Source organism: Tyto alba, unplaced genomic scaffold, assembly GCF_018691265.1.
Source record: "Tyto alba isolate M040663 unplaced genomic scaffold, T.alba_DEE_v4.0 Super-Scaffold_1, whole genome shotgun sequence".
In the NCBI taxonomy this organism is placed as follows: Eukaryota; Metazoa; Chordata; class Aves; order Strigiformes; family Tytonidae; genus Tyto; species Tyto alba.
Genome location: NW_024881261.1, coordinates 34309871 through 34322861, shown reverse-complemented (window position 1 = coordinate 34322861; position 12991 = coordinate 34309871). Strand labels below are relative to the sequence as shown.

General features: G+C 39.1%; 1 protein-coding gene across 3 annotated transcripts in view; it reads right to left on the bottom strand.

Moving 5' to 3' along the window:
- The window catches only part of ARID5B (AT-rich interaction domain 5B), a 121447-nt gene that overhangs the window by 25941 nt on the left and 82515 nt on the right, over nt 1-12991 (bottom strand). For 2 of the 3 annotated variants that reach the window (XM_042790426.1, XM_033004286.2), the window contains 3 exons: nt 10598-10710; nt 3899-4103; nt 1421-1473 (listed from right to left, as the gene is read on the bottom strand). In XM_042790426.1, coding sequence (XP_042646360.1) covers nt 1421-1473; nt 3899-4103; nt 10598-10710 — 371 coding nt within the window. The remainder of the gene's footprint in view (nt 1-1420; nt 1474-3898; nt 4104-10597; nt 10711-12991) is intronic. The other variant, XM_042790432.1, reaches the window with a different exon arrangement.

The following is a 12991-nucleotide window of genomic DNA, read 5'->3' as shown; positions in this document are numbered from 1 at the left end:
CTCTTATTCTGGCACGAAAACTCAGCTCTCTCCAGCAAGCCACCACTTTGGCATCGCTGCTTCTATACTTGGTCCCTTCAAGCAGACCTGAAACATTGCTGTGACAATCTCCTGCCTCCCTGACCCCTCTGAACACACCACTCTCCTTTCAATCTCCCTTCCAGCCTTCCCCGGTGCTCTGGATCAAGTTCAAGATTTTAGGCCTCATTTTCATTGCACTTTACAACTCACAACAATTACTGTTGCCTCATAATTGCTCTAATGATCTATGGTAGCTATTCATTCATATATACCCATGAGCACACCTACACACACCCCTGTACATAAGCATGGTATGTGCTGATTAATGAAAGATAGAGGAACAATAAAAGCCAAATCAAGCATATATTTTTCTTGAGAATGTTAGATTTCGTGTTTCACAAAATCCCAGCCACACCCATACTGATCAACCCGGGCTGCTGATTTACAGAACAATATACTTTAATCTATGGAAGGAAAACAGTGAGTTTTGTATTTGGGTTCAAATGACTTTCAGTTTCTTGATAGTGCATTTCTTCCTGTCATTTCTGTACAGCACAGATATGTCCCAGATTACTTCGTAAACAAAGCAAAAATAATTTCTTTCATCCAACTGTGGCAGGAACTGAACAACTTAATCTGATCATTGTGTGCAAAGAAAATATTTCCAATGACGACATCTTCCTATGTCAATTGGTTTTTATTACAGATGTCATCTCGATGTGCCATATTAATGCAGCTCTTTCTTCTCATTTCAAGATTTTAATCTAAGTTTGTTGCTCTAATATTTTATTGGTTCAAAATACATGCTGTAAAATCCATGGCCATCAAATTTTCCTGTGAGCTAAAAATAAACTGCTCTTGTCAGATATGGTTAGCTGATAAAACGTGTCAGAGACTTTTCTGAATTACTTTGATAACTTCCTGTTTATGTGGTACTGACCCTTGTCTAATAAAGATCTTTTACACTTGGAGTAAGAGAAGATACTGCAGCATACTATTCCTTAATGGACAATGCTGATTACTTTTGAAAGCCTTTAATACATTTCCCATATTAGACATGAACAGATGTCAGGGATGTTGCCAAGTGAAATTTCTTTTATGCAATCTTGGCTTGTTGTACAATAATAGCCCTTTCTCAACATGGGAAAAAATTACAGACCCAACTAATTTCCTTGACAGGGAAGAGTTACATATGTTTTCCACTTGTAGTTTTTACGACAAGTTTACAATTTTGCCAAACCTGGAACTAATTGGGACCGTTTCCAAAAATGGTCCAATAAACCCACAATGTGTACAGCTAGCCTAAAATGCAGCAAATGATTGTTTGCTTTTACATTTTTTTCTAACAGGGAAAAGTTAGATTGCACAATTATTTCATTTAAGTTACTTAAACACTTACTGTTTCATATCCTCCCAGTTTTTGAGCAGCTTGAAACATAGTCCAAAGGTTAACTGTTAGAGGGACAATAAGTATTTAGATAAGCATTGCATTAACCAACATATTTCAAAGAAATGTAAATTAAACAGTTTTTTAAAAAGAAAAATAGAGAAAAAGAGCTCACAGCCCCCGTAAAAGCTCCTGTGAAACATTTTCCAAAGAGGTATTTACATAATCTGAAGAGTAAATATTAGCCCATGCTATATATATTTTTAATTACATATAAGAGAACGCACTTAGATTCCTTAACAGGACTGGAAAAATACACTGAGACAAAGGTAATGGGCTCATTCGACTTTGCTGATAAGAGGCACGGTAAAATGACTTAGCATGTTTCCATAACTTTGATAACAAAAATTACTTATTGGGAAGAACGTTGCTTTTAATTATTTGTTTAATACAGATTTCATTAGCAAGCAAGCATGAGCCACACACTGGATCACAGAGAAAGCCTATTGATTAAACAACAATATCCAATATTTACTGCAGCTCAGATAATGGCCTCCATAATCAATAAACAATAAGCTGTGTTCTAACAGGTCCTGTGTGAATGAACCCAGAGGGAGTAAAAATGAGAATTATTATAATAATTATGATATGGGTGTTTGTGCCTTGCCCATGGCTGTGGAGGAAGAGAGGCAACTCAATTCAAAATATGTGCTGAGAGATGCTTGTTACTTCCTGCAGAACTCCTCCCCTCTCACATGTTTTTCATCCTGGCCCACTGTCCCATAGGGCCACTGCTTGCTGCTGCTGATTTTATTTTATTTTATTTTATTTTATTTTATTTTATTTTATTTTATTTTATTTTATTTTATTTTATTTTATTTTATTTTATTTTATTTTATTTTATTTTATTTTATTTATTTTATAACTTATTGTAATAGCTAGGAGAAAAAATTGATGTCTTAGCTCTATGAAAGGTATATGCACTATTCCACCAACAAACAGTGATTCCCCATAGACATACTACAAATACTTCAGGCTAGACTCAGCAATAACGCCATGGACCACGGAGGACAGGATCTCTTCCTCCATGGGGGGATGCTCTGTTGTAGTGTACATACTGCTTCTTCCCACTAACCTATTTATATTGGCAATGTTTGTATAAGTCTTGCTGGACAAATAGAGAGCCCTGTCCTGCAAACACTTCTGCTCCTCACAGCATACTTATTCTTGGCATTTAAGTATTTGCTGGATCAGGCCCCTAATTTATAATGAATGTCAGGAAACTTTCAGTGTATTTCAGCTAAATGTTAGCAGAGGGCTCTACCCTGGTGGGGAATTTTAGAAATAATACTTTAGCTTGTCTTTCAAACCCACCCTGTCCCCATGCTTGAAGAAGTGCAGAATAAAATGTGGGGAAAAAAATCCTCTCTTCAACACAAAATGTTCTGAAAGCCTCATTGAACCTTGTACTGTTTCAAAGCTATCAAGAGCTTTGCTTAGGCCTAGATTTAATCTGAATCAATGCATAATGCAACGAAGCTGTTCATAGTACATTAATTTTACTTCCATTTCAAGCAGCCAGTTTTCAGACAAACACTGTAATCATTCAGAGTTATATAAGTTTATAATGGCTGCTGGAGGCCTGTTGCAATCAGTGCCAATTGCTATTAGGTATGTAAATTGTTATGTAAAACATACAGGTTTGACATTCTTCATCAAAATAACACATGGTTTTAATCTGGGAGATAAATTAGAGTAAATAATATTTCAATCCATGGAGTTTTCCCTTTAAGGAAATAAAGTATCATTCAATTTATAGATAAGGAGGAAAAATATCCCCATTTACAGCTTTTGTTGGAAACTCTGAAGGATCTACATTGTGCTGCAATATTTATGTAAAATTCAGTTACAACTGTATCTTCTCCACCTACAATTGTTTTACAGGTTGTGGCACTACAAACTGTACATGCCAAAGCAATTCTAAACATTGCATTCTGTATTAAACAGATACAGTCTGGTTTTATATTCTCCAAAGTCAGTAATTTATTAACTATAAACACATTTTGGGGCTTAAAAATATGATCCTGTTTGTGCCTTTCTTGACCACCTTTAAATGTCTTCTTTTAATATTTGTCCTTTCATAAAGAACATCTGGGCACAATAAAGATACGTCATATTATTAACTCAGAAGAAAGGCATTACAGACGCTGCAGATTTACAAAACAGAAAACTAGAGAGTTTTCAACATGACTATTTCTAGTCATAATCAGCGGATTTAAACCTATAAATATCCGGCAGCAACTACCCCAGAAGGAAGAGATGCAAATCTAGGCATAAGACAGTGAAATGCCTGGACTGGAAAATGTGTAGATATAAACATGGTCCCCCCATCCATAAGGATTTAAAATAGGCTTCATGTGCAAATGCTCTATCCAGAGAAGCCAAACCATTCTAAAATGTCAACAAGAAAGTGAGAAAAAGGATACTTACTCTGCTTAAAACCTAAATAGGGTATTCGTTCAATTGGTGTTTTCCTTTCTTTCATATATTTATAAAGAGCCACAAGGAAAGCCTGCTCATCAGCTCTGCATTCTTCACCTACGGCAATCTTTGATTTATCCTCACTTGAGCCTTTTTTACAGTTGCTGCTGTTACTCTTGGGTTTGGGCAAAGCTGACTTAGCCTCACATTTTACCTGGGAAAAGAAAAGATGTCATATCAGATCTGGGTAATCTTTAATTTTCACTTAAGGAATAAATACCCTTTCCTAGCAGAATGGATTGTTGAAAAAATGAAGGCCAAACCATGCAACTGTGTTTGAGGGGAAACAAAGGAGGCTATTTATAGAGCTAAATGTCTTGTTCTGAATCTTAGTCACAACATTTTTAAATAGCCACATCTTTAAATCATTATAACCCATTGGTAATGTTCTCCAGATCTGCATTTTTATGACTATACATTGCTATGTCACAGACAGCTCCCATCTCTCACATACACTTGCCATTAGCAAGTCTAATAATAACCTTCATTCCAGGATTGACACTGATCATTGTCAACTCCTGTAGACAACCCTTGGAGCTGAGGGTGCTCAGCCCCTTCCAGGAATGCTCAGCAGTCAGCTCTGAAACAACACATTTTTCTCTCCTTTGGCCCACCAAAATAGATGCAAACCTTGGCAAGTCTTACCCGGGCAGAGCTCTCAGCACACTCAAGTAGAGGTTATGCTGTAGCATGGACTTAAGTCAAGTGGTTTTGAGCATCTGCTTGAACTTAAGCACAGCCCTAAATATTTAGTAGAAGGAAGAGGCTGGTAGCTGGAGCCTCTCCTGGTAGACAGTGGCAGCCCCAATGCAGACAAGTCCCTGAGCTCCAGGTGTCCCACTGGCCTCCCCAGCAGATGTGTGCCAGTCACAAAGTCAACAAATTGGAACCACTTTACCTCTCATCAGTATTCAAACACGGGGAAAAATATCCTGTGAGACTGGCTTAATCCTGCAGTTCTCCTAAAGATAATCCTCTCATTGAATCAAGCAAATTACAACTTGAGCATTCCTGTAATTTATATATACAAAAAAACAAAAGAGCAAACCCTTGGAAACTGATGTTTAAATGCTCTCCGTGATCAATATGGGACCGGTACATAGAAATACTGCAATTCCTCTAGTAGAAGGTAGTGGAGATGGTTCCATGTATTTTGGATTTGCACTGTCCCTTCAATGCTTTTGAGTGCTGTGAGGAGCCTTCTGGCAGCTCCATACCCCATCCAAGACACATCCTTTGTGCTCCCAGAGGGAGCAGGGAGACTGTAAGAGCCTGTATATGGTATTTTAGTAGGACAGCAGAGGAGAGCAGGGTATCTCACTTAAAAGGAAGGCAGGAGCTCTTGGTCAAGTAAGCCACTGACTCTCCTTCAGTCTCCTCACTTCTAAACCAGGTGCTTCCTGGGTACTTGAAGACATTATGGGAGCAAGTGCTATGAAGAACATTATGTAAGTGCTTGTAAATAAACAGCAAACATACAATTGGAAAGACTATGCTATGCTTATTTTATCTCAATAAAGCTACTCTGTGTTTCAGGCTCAGGGAAAGCAAAATCTTTTCTTTTATACTCCTCCAAGGTATTAACTTTGCAGAAAGCACCGACTTAAGGTTAGCTGTCCCCATAGTTTTCCACTGATGTTGGATAAAGCAACGCTAGCTCCTAACCAGAGGGGAGAAGTGGCCACAATTCTCCAAGGTAATCGATGCTGCTGAAAAGTCTCTGTGTTGGACACTGCAGGGCACAGGCTTGCTCCTCCCAGGCAATGCAGCAGGGACTGGGAAATGGACTTCCTGCGGGATTTTTCTTGATCACTTCCTGCTCAAGTACGTCTGCTGTATGGCTCAATATTCTCTGGTTGCATGGTCCAAAGAGATACTGTCTTCCTATGGCACAAGACACCACGCTTTGCCTTTTAGTAATAGATATGCTCGTTGATTAAACTTCTGTAAAGACCCTGGGTTTCATCCAAAACTCAATGAAGCTAATGGGATTTTTTTCATACTAAGTGAACTTTGGATTTCCTCATCCACTTTTCAGTTCTGTGCTGCAATCCCTTGACTTTTTTACTCTGGCTCCTCACAAAACTGTTTAACAGCTTCCCTTATAAAGTTTAGATTACATTGTCATAGTTTTCAATACTACACAAAAGACTGGGTTAGCACTCCTGGTATGAACCCATGATTTCAAGAAATTTAGGATTTTTAATTTGAGCTGCAAATTTGTTGCAAGCTAAAACTTGGAACAAATTCAAAGGACCTTGAAACAATTTTTCAGTTTTGTCACCCACTTGCTAGGTACAGGCAATCAATCAATCTTTTTTAATGGATTTTTTTTTTTTTCAAACTGGACATTTCAGAACTATGTTTGCAAAGACCGCCTAGGCACGAGTGGTAAATGAAATGAAAGCTCACTGCTATGCAAGCAAACTAATGGCAAGGGACGTTTTTCCCAAGGAGATAAAAGGAAAGAAAGAGAATAACATTAAGACACCAGGAGTGAGAAAATGCTGTGTTACACACAACCTCCTTCTCTCCAGTGTACAGCGCAGTGAGGTCAAAGAGCCTGTGCAACTCGAAGGTGCCAGAACACAGCGGATGGACTTCAAGCAGTGTCAGGTTCAGCGAAGCTTTGATGAAGGCTGCAATGCTTCACCTGCTCAGCATTCAAGGCACAAGCCTCACTTTTGGAAACTCCCCACCGTCTGACAGGAGATATGGATGAATGCCATGACCAATGACTAACGAGAACAAAAAGGGTCAAATGCCGTTTTGGATAGCGTCAGTGTAAATCCAGCATAAACGTACCAAAGTCAGTGAAAGTGATGCCAGATTTGCACCAGGCACCACCAACTGCCCTTCTCTCACAAAACATGATTTTGAATCTTCCTAGAAGGCAAAGATCTGGAGGAGGGTCCTCAATGCAGTGTTTTGCTTGGCTTTGCTCTCTTTTCTGGTCTCCCCAGAAAGCCTGAATGACTCCGTTATAAAGGGAGAGTTCAATTTCCACAGGAGGGGTTAAAGCTCTTTCATTGTAGCCTCAGTGTGGGTAACAACTCCATAAAGAAACTGAGGGCTAAGGCCCTGACAGGCAACCCGGCGCTGCAGTGTGGATAAGCTGGGGGTGTACTGAGATGGGCTCTGGCAGCATCTGACCACCTCCTGCTGTGTGTTCCATCAGAGGCGTATGACCCATGACCAAATGGCCCCTGAACACTCATGGGTACACCCGTGTGTTTGTCTCCTTCTGCCAGAGGTCACATAAAACACAGACCACTATAGACCTGCATTTTAAAGTTTCAATCAGATAATGGCTAAGAATAAATCTCCAGGTCTGAGAGCATGCCAGGCCACCTGTGGCCACAGGAAAAGCATATCCTGGCAACTTTTAAACTAATTTCCCAGATCTTGCTGTAGAAATGAAGTGAGAGATTTACTTCAGCATTAGCACTAGGAGATGTAATGAGTAGATGCATGTGGGGACAATTTCCATGTTTAAAAAATTAATCCTTTCAGCTCTTCAAAATGGTCAGATCAGCCAGTTTTAAAAAGCCTTACAGTGCATTTCTGCACACTCTGAATGGCAACGCTCTTTGGGAGCATGAAGCAGGTATGACAAGGGTCACGTTGGAGCCTGCAAGTCCCCAAAGCCTGTCCAGCACTGATGACACATGAGGTATGAAAGCCTCCAGAGTCCCGGGAATGTCTGGAGAGAACATATACGCTTTTCCAGAAGAGCTGATCCTGCCTCAGTAGATGGCCTCATATTCTTTGATTTTTACATTCCCATCCTGGGAGGGAACTCCCCTGGCATCTTCCCCAGGAGGTATTAAAATGGATGACATGACCAGCAAGGAGATCAAAACCAAGAAGTCGTAGATGAAAGACCCACTTCCCCTGGCAGCATCTGCAGGTCCAGGATCACATTGTCTGTCCTGTTATTGTTCCATTTTTAACAAGCCACCTACACTGGAATAGAGCTGCTCCTACCCAACCAAATGCTCTTCTGTGGCAGGTAACAGTAGAAGCCTACAAAATGATCTGCTGATGGTTCAAGGTAAACGTGCCTAATGAGAACTAAGTTGTAGGAAGGTACAAAGCTTTCTAGTTATTGGCAGCTGAGAACGTGAAATTCAGCAAGTCATTATGACCATGTGGACTGCATTGGTCTTGACATGCTCAAAACCACAGTCTTCAGAATGACACTTCTGCCACTTCCCAACCCAAACTGTATAGTCACTCCACCTTCATCAGAGCTGTCACCCTGCCACCTGAGAAATGAGGCTACTGTCAGACACTGGGTGCCATGATCTGAGGATGAAAGCAGCACAACTTCTGGTCAAAAGGGATTTTAGCTGGAACAGGAACACAGCCAGGACTGCTGCCAAGATGTTGTAGCATCTGACACAAGTGGATTTGTCCCGTTTACACTAGCAGTGTTCAACCCTGCTCTCCATGGATCCATTGTCAGCATTAGTTGGAGATGGAGCATGGACAGAAGAGGAGAACCAATGGTGAAGCCCAATGTGGAGCCTTAGATGATGACTTAACACCCCAACTGTTCCCAACAATGAGGGGACAGTAGGTGGATCTCTACTCCTCCCCTTCCCCAAATACACTTCCCCTCCTTCCACAGAAACCCACAGGCAGGGTCTGCACAAAGTGCAATACCTTTGGTGTAGAGAGTTTCTGATTCACTGTCCTCCTCTTACTAAAGTATAGCCACAGCTCTGAGACATAGATTGATGTGAAGAGCCACAGTGAAGTCAGTGTAACTACATGCAAGGACATTATATCATGAGCATGTCTATTATTTATAATGAAATTAAGCTGGCCAAGATAATTAATGCTATTAATATCTGCACAATGATGAGCACAGTATGACTAGATAAATAGGCGGAATTACTTCTTATCTGAAATATCCTCCCATTTGACTAGTAGGGTGAACCCAAATATAAACAGAGAGGATAAACAATTTGGTATGAAGTGTTACTGTTGTTTTTAATTTTCTAATACCTATATATCAGGTGCTGAAGAGGCAGAACTATTTCTGCTACAGTCTGGGGTGCTTTGACAACATGGTCCATGCTGCAGTTTGCTGGCAGTATTTTAACATGAAAAACAGCTTGGGGGAAGGAGGAATTGAGGCAAATTGAGACATTTTCACACTGTGGATTTTGCACGTTCTTCCACTGAGCAAAAACAAACAGGCAAACTCTATAGTATCTGGCAGGACCCCTCAACTCAACACACCAGGCTCCATCGCCTTTTACCATGCCTGTCTAATACGATAGTACAGACTCCAACTGAGCACAATAGGGCACAAAAAGAAGAGAAACAGTGACTTAAGGGCAGAGCTTCATCATGAACTTCAGCCTCTTTTATAGTCATCAACAGAAGGCACAATTTTAACTGAACTCCTAGGGAGGAGGAGGAGGTGGAATTTAATTTGCCTTCCTATGAGAAACTGAGAGCAGAACACTTCCACTTGACCTCTTTAACCTCCTAATCTCCCAGGACATTCACTGCGTACAACAATACCAACGCAAATGGATCTATAGATTCACTGTATTTCCTAAAGAGATGGTCACAGAAATGGAAATGTCAGATACAGATCCATCTAATTTACTGAAACAATGGATTCAGGAGGAATTGGCCCAAAAATTCAGTCTATGAAAACCTGTTTAGCAATTTAGCTCAAAAGTATCACAGTGACAAAGTTCTGCCTCAGACAAAAATATACAAGTATTGCTCTAAGTAATTTTCCATCTTTGCGTCTTACATTTTCAAATTAAATCATCTTGAAAGGAACCATTTGTGCTGCCTTTTTTTTTTTTTTTTTTTAAAGAGAAAACCAAATTCCTATTTAAAACCACACAGACAACATAGAAATTAGGATGTAAATTACACTACAGAAACTCCATTTTAAAATATTTTAAGGAAAAGATACAAAACCATAAATATCTAAAAAATTAAGTCTATAAACACAAATCAGTAATCCAGTTTTTACTTGCAGCATGGGCTAAGCACTGCAGCACATACAGAAGACTCTGTAAAAGCATGCACTATTCAGCAAACCCTGGAACATGCAGCTCAGCACTAAGCATTAAAGAAACAGCCCAGACCTTTTTTTAAAGCTTTCATACTGAATTTCTGCCTTTATCTTTTTTTTTTTTTCCTAATTAAAAAAAGTCGAGATCTTAACATCAGGGTGATGTCGTTTGTGTGTGCTTCTTAGAAACCATTACTGAAGCAGCTCTTGTTTCATAGTCTGTTTATCTTCAAACTTATATTTAGAAGTACATTGTAACAGGGTGAGCTGCTCCCAGGTTTATTTTTAATTCGAAGATACTGTCACAAACTATGTTTGTGTGTCACAGAATGTGAAAACTAACACTAGATGCCAAGAAAGCTTAAGCACTACCAGTTACCAACAAGCTGATAGCATTAGGTTGTTAGGTGATCATAGTTGTTGGTAACTTTGAACACAGACATGATTTGAAGTGAAGAATAAAACTAACGAAAAAAATCACATTTATCTACTGAAGAAAACAAGATACATTCTAAATCTGAAACAGCATGCTGGGAAACAAAGGCAGGGCTATACCTAAAAAAAGGAGAGTGTACTGAAAAGAGTATTAAGTGATTTACCTTGGCAACAGCTTTGCTTTCAGAATTATTGTTGGAATCCTTAATGCCATTTAATGAATCTCTTCTCTGTGGGCAAGGCTTCTTTTTGCGCGGTCTGCCTTTAAGATTTGGTGCTGAAAATTAATGGAGAACAATTTGAGCACATTGTCTTATACTGGATTCTTAACAGCTGAAAGCATAATAAATAATTCCACTACAATCAGTCACAGCAATGTACACATCTGTCCACAGTAAATGCTTATTATGAGATCCCCATCCTCCATGGGTTACATCTTGACACACTATACATTTCTATAGAATATCCCCCAAGGCTAATCTATTCTACTTTCACATAACTAATTAATATAAAGTCAAACACTGGTCTCTGAAGGACTTGGCGAGAAAGCACAAATATTTCTCCATGGTACAAAAAAGAACAAAATAGAATATTAATAAGTAACTTTGCATTAATCAGCCTGCTGCATTTATTATTTCTAATCTTCATGTAAGAGTGCTAACTACTATTTTCAACTTTGTGAAACATCTGGTTTTGGAAATGTTCTGAAATATTGAAATTCCTTACAGCTCCAAGAAATGTTTATATATCCTGTCATTCTTGTGAAAGTTCTTCTAAAAAAGTTTAAAAAAAAAAAAAAATTACCCCCGAGTCCTGAAATGGATCAAAAAAATCCTTAACAACTAGTTCTGGAAGTTGACAAGTACTGAAATAAGTGATTGATTGTTTCATAAGGGTTACATACCACACATATAAATTAACATGAATCACTTTCAGTTTTGTCCAATTCTTAAGATAAAGCAGCCCTGAAATAACACAGTGACTAAATCCTAACCGTGCTGAGCCATACATAGAATGGGATATGGATCATCATAAAAAATATCAGACTCATCTTTCAGTAGTGGTATTACAATACAAATTATGATCACATATAGAAATAACAGATGAAGCAGATGTTTGCTCATTATTACATGTCCTGCCTGCTTTCAGATTTAAAAATCAGCCTCCGACTACTATGGCAACATTTAAAATGATAAACAATCATTAACTAATGACTGTACCGAAGAAGATAATTTCCTTTAAACCTTTAATTTCTAGGTAACCATTGTTTTCATTACTTAAAGGGATGATTAGAACAATGTCAGAAATCTAAACACCACAAACCTCTTGAGTGCCTTCTAATTGTTTCTAATCTTACATTTGTCACACAGTAAGCCAGTGGTTTCAGGACATTTTACATTTTAATTAGTTTGCAAACACAATAAAGGGTGCTAATTTGATTTTATAGTTTGAGTAACAGTGTCATATTTGGTCTGTTCAGAGAAAAAGAAAAGCTGTGGGTTTAAAACCAGAAGTCCAAAGACACATCCTTTTCTTCCCCCAGCACTGGCACATGGTAAATATATATATATATACACACATATATATATATATGCATGTGCATATGTGTGTAAGTCCATATTTGTGTCTATATAAAAATATGTTTATCTCCCTATAAAAATATCTCCATCTATCTCCAGTGAAGCACATTCTGCTTATTGAAAAGTACTGCAGAAAGCAATTCTGAAATTGTCATGAGGCTAACATGCAAAATCAAACAAAGAGAGAAAGAAATTATTACCCATTCCAGTCGACAAACATCTGCCTGATTTATATCTGTACTCATGAATGCTACAGCATGTGACTGCACACTACGTCGCTGGAAGTCTCGACTTGGTGTGGATGTCAGTCTTACACAAAATGAACACTAAGAGTATTTGCTCCGTGCTTACAAATCCCCTCCCCCAGCCGCTCCATTACTCATATAAACAGAGATGAGCGACTCGGCGGGAGCGTGGGATGAGCTCCGAGGACTCCAGCGCCGGCTGCCAGACTGCCAGCCCTGGCCACGCCGCCCTGCCTTATTTATAAACCCCGCTCATCCCTCCGCCTTTGATGTCTTCCTGATGCCTACTTTTTATTTGCACATGACCTGGATGGGATGGACAGATCCTTGGCCATGGTTAGCCCCAGCCAGTCACACCTTCTTTATAAAGGTACTGAAGAAAACAGAAATGTTCCCTCGATTTACTATGGCCCAGCACACCTGTTAGTACATTAACCTCCGAATGAATGGATCCCCTGACCCGGTCCAACCAACGGCTGGAGAGAGATGTGGTTCAGCAAGGATCAAATACACTTGCATGTGAATTATTTTTTTCTTTCTTTTTTTTGATTTTTTAATAAATAAAGAAACTAGTTCAAGGCTCAATGTTTTCCAAACATACTTGTTATCCTGAGTTTTGGCACTGTACTTTGTATCACACTATAAAGCACTCCTAATGTTTTGCTAAAAGCTTTAAAAGCAAGAAGGCATTTGTTCCTAAATTCCAGGTATATTGAGCTTGCATATAAACACT